Source organism: Ipomoea nil, unplaced genomic scaffold, assembly GCF_001879475.1.
Source record: "Ipomoea nil cultivar Tokyo-kokei standard unplaced genomic scaffold, Asagao_1.1 scaffold3147, whole genome shotgun sequence".
Classification (NCBI taxonomy): Eukaryota; Viridiplantae; Streptophyta; class Magnoliopsida; order Solanales; family Convolvulaceae; genus Ipomoea; species Ipomoea nil.
Genome location: NW_017619575.1, coordinates 1,152,763 through 1,156,953, shown reverse-complemented (window position 1 = coordinate 1,156,953; position 4,191 = coordinate 1,152,763). Strand labels below are relative to the sequence as shown.

Here is a 4,191-nt window from a genome sequence, read left to right as displayed (position 1 = left end):
AACGTATCTGAGTTGTCCATTTTTTTAATCAATGCTTACCTACGGCGATCCATCTTCCACACTCATCCATCTCAGCTTCTTCCCATTATTTTTTTTATACTAGTTATTATTAAAAAATATATATATATATATATATATATATTAATTTCGATCAATAAAATAAGTTTATTATTATTTTTTATAATCCAAGTTTTATTACTTCAACAAACTATATTCTGGCCTTGATTAGTAAAGTCTCCAAATAGCTAATCAAGTTTTCATTAAAATTAAAATTCATTTTGTCATTAGAAATAATACTAAATATTAATTGGTTGATTATTTGAGTTATTCATGCGCGCGTTGCTAAAGAATATTATATTAAGGTGATGAAAATGAATGGTTGGGTATGTAGGAATCTGAAGGAAGTTGCCTGGAGGTCCGTTGCAGTCTTCCATCTATAAAAACTCTCAAATTAATTACTCCTTACGTTTCAAAACGACGGCCGTGGTTGTTGACTCCATTAATATACTTAGCATAGCTTGGCAGAAATTTTTCCTTATTTATTTATTTATTTTCTTTCATTTTATAAATAAATTTAATTTTGATTGATTTAGATTTTATTTTAAGCAATAAAACAACAATACTTTTTCAATATTCAAACCTTTTGATTGGTCTTTGGTTCTTTGTATTCATACTTGAATCTATTTTCCCCTTTTATATTTTGTCTAAACAATCTCACCAGGCCACTACAAACAAACAAAAAATGATAGGATTAAACGAATTTTCAAAAAGTTGTTTAGATAATTGCTTTACTTTCACTTTTTTTTTTTTTTTTCAAATGGGTGGTGGTTTGAACTCCAATGAGACATTGACTCTTTATGCTTCAATAAGTTAAGAAAGTATATGTGAACACATACTACATTGTAATAGAGTTAGTAGTACTAAAAAAAAATATCACTGTTTTTTTAAACATGTACTCACCTGAAATATTGCATGTAAATGTAAAAAGACAAGCATTTGAACAACATAATCCACTGGATGTATAATTTTTACACTGGACGAAAAGCAGATTATTCTTAGGTATGTAACAATATACCAAAGAATCAAAAATATGTGTGTATCCTAAGTCCTCATGCTCATCCTCTATGCATGTCTCTCTAACACCCCCAACAAAAGTATATATAAATATAAAAATAACAAAACTAATTAACATTAAATATTACAAAAAAAAAAAAAAAAAAAAGTAATGAAGTAGTAATTAACATTTTCCATGTCCAAGAAACAGCTAGTGCGTTTTGTTGTTGCTATTGTTTGTAGGGTTACTATTGGATGCATTGGCCGTTGCGGTGGTATTATTATTGGTGCTATTAACAATGTTTGGCTGTGAACCGTTGAGGATGGAAGAGATGGCGGCGGCGAGAGCGGCGGTGAAGTTGGGATCGGCGGTAATAGCAGCAGTGGCGGCGCTCAAGGTGTCGGATAAACAAGGGTGCGGCTGTGGAGGCGGCAGGAGTGGGTTTTGCGCTTCATGAGAAACTTGAAGCCCAGAAAACTTCGACTGAGAATGAGAATATAAACCCTGGCCAAACACTTGCGCCGGCGTTACAGCGAAACTAGGAAGGCTATATGGGCCGCCGCCGCCGCCGCCGGGGAATTGGGAGGGAGGGAGTCTAGGGTAATTAGGAACCGAGTTGGGGGTTTGGGTGAGGTCCAACGTGACAGTGGGGAATGGTGCGGAAGCAGAAATGGTGGCCACGCTAGAAGAACATGGCAGAATTGCCCTCGCAAGAAAATTTGGATTCATCATCACATCACCGCTAGGCATGGAGCCGGAAAGCAGCATATTCGCGGCGGCGGACGTGGTTGACGCCATCGCCATGGCTGCCGGCGGTAGAGGATGGTTGTGTGTGCCTTCATATGTGGTGGTCAAAATGCTCCGATCCTCAGCACACCTTTGCACCTATGAAAAAAAACACACAAATCCTTATTAGATCTAAATTAATAATAATTCAACAAACAATAATGCAATTCGTAGTCAGAAGTTCTGAGAGTTTAGAATTAATCTATGTTGAACATATAACCATTAATATGCAATCCAACTACCAGCTTAAACTTTTAGTTGAGATGAAGTACATGCTTTAATTAACTCGAGCTGAGAAATTTAATGTATCAAAACAATAATGCATGAAACATACTTGTTTCCGAACTGGACAAGCAACAGCCATGGTGCATCTATAATAAGCCCGTGGACATGGGTTTCCTTTAGCCATTTTCTGTCCATATTTCCTCCATTGACACCCATCACTAATCTGTAAAATTCACAATAATATAAATGATATAATCACCCCATCCATCAGTCACATATATAATCCAAAAACTCGACACTACATATTAATTATTTATATATATTATGATGGTGTACCATGGGGGCTTCAGATCGGGCACGGACAGAAACACGGGCTTTCCTCATGGTAGCATCAGTAGAAGCTTGATTATCATCAACTGGCCTTGAAGACGAAGAAATGGATTTGGGAGCTTTGTTAGGATTCCAGCTTTCCAAATCTGGGCTTTCTTCCCTGGCAGACCGTTTGTGCTTTGATGAATCCACGTTGTTGTTCCTCGGCGAAGCGGAGATTGTTTTTTCTTCCGATGAGGTGGTCGGAGAGTGAGTCGGCTCGTCTGTTTGCTCAGCGGCAGTAACACCACTGGGGCCCAAGTCCAAGAATTGTCTAGGAACCGTGCTTCCTTCTTTCTCATATTTCTTTTCCTCGGATTTCCTGTCCACAACCTAAACGACACCAATAAGATTAGAACCCAGTCCTAATCAATCAATCCATAATAATAGAAAATCAATTCTTTCCGTAGATCAGTTGGTTCTTAGATGACAGATTCTAAACAAGGAGATAGAATCTAGTCCTGAGAATTGGGAGTTTTACCCTTTTGTAAAATGTTTCTTTTTGCGCACTAAGTACTAATCCTCCAACGGGCTAGCTAGCCAGAAAAATCAATTCTTTTTTAAAAAATTAAAACTTTAATTACCTCACTTTCTGCCATTGAATTTTTCTGTTGTTGCTGTTGTTTTTGTTGCATAAGTGCTGCGAGATGCATCTGCAAAGCAGTATAATTGTTGGTGACTTCAGTTAGCATCCCTTTCAGTCTTTGGTTTTCGCCATTCATTCTTTCAAGCTCAGCTTGCAATCCTGCAACCTGAATTATGAACAATAACAGCCGATTAAGATCGGTAAAGGATTCAAAACCAGACAATAATCATCATTTCTTATGGTATCACAAACCTCGTCTTTTCCTCGTCGCTCTTCCATGTCCGACGAAACACCATCGTCTATCGTTGACTCATCACTTCCGGTGTTAGCAGTCACAAGTTGCAGACCAGTCTACACAACCATACATAAAATCCAGTTCATATTACCATAATTAACAAAAATTAAAGATTTTTAAAAAATGGAAACTTACGTTTATATTCAAATCAGTCCTGATAGGAGGTTCATCGTTCGAGATTTCCTTCTTCACAACAAAGCCACTGTCAACAGCCGCCGGCTTCTTCTTCTCAGAGAAGAAGTCAACTTCATTAAGAACCGCCTGCTGCCGCCTCTCGCCGTCGTCCTTCCGGTTCAGGCTCACCGGAAACATGTTAGCAGTATCAAATCTCGGACGACTGGAGCCCAGACCGTTCTTGAAGATCAAATTGTTGAGAGTTATCCCCCATCCATTGTCCATGTAAATCAAAGATATGAAATATCACAAACCGGATAGAGATGAAAGAAAAGTTTATGGCAGATTTTTTTCTTGGGAAGATGGAGAGGAGGGTCTGAAATCTTTAACTATAGAAGCGTGTTCAAGTATAAAAAGGCCGATGATGAGAAAGATAAGGGCTATGTGGACCAAAAAGTCGTAATACAGCAAATTATAATATGGACCAACGATGTGGGTCCACAAGTAAATTTATGTATTTATATATTATTTTGGTGAATTTTATGAATCAAGTTTATGTGGGTCAAAAAAAAGTTTATATATTTGTATATATAAAAAAAAAATAACAAAATAAATTTTTGAAATGTGAATTTGGGTACACTAGATAACTACTGATCCTAAGACAAAGCGTCAATAATGACACGATAAGCTTGTAATTTTTACTATTACAATTAACACTTTAAAATCTTAGTATATTTTAGGCGCTTGATTATTTTAGGTAGG

General features: G+C 36.9%; 1 protein-coding gene across 1 annotated transcript; it reads right to left on the bottom strand.

The window, feature by feature from the left end:
* Positions 1-973: 973 nt before the first annotated feature.
* LOC109167231 (probable WRKY transcription factor 31) lies at positions 974-3,828 on the bottom strand. The gene is made up of 6 exons (XM_019316224.1): positions 3,451-3,828; positions 3,273-3,371; positions 3,019-3,186; positions 2,402-2,767; positions 2,175-2,288; positions 974-1,939 (listed from the first exon to the last, which is right to left on the bottom strand). Exons 1-6 carry the CDS (start codon positions 3,712-3,714, stop codon positions 1,265-1,267), a joined length of 1,686 nt encoding a protein of 561 aa, XP_019171769.1. The 5' UTR covers positions 3,715-3,828; the 3' UTR covers positions 974-1,264.
* Positions 3,829-4,191: the final 363 nt, after the last annotated feature.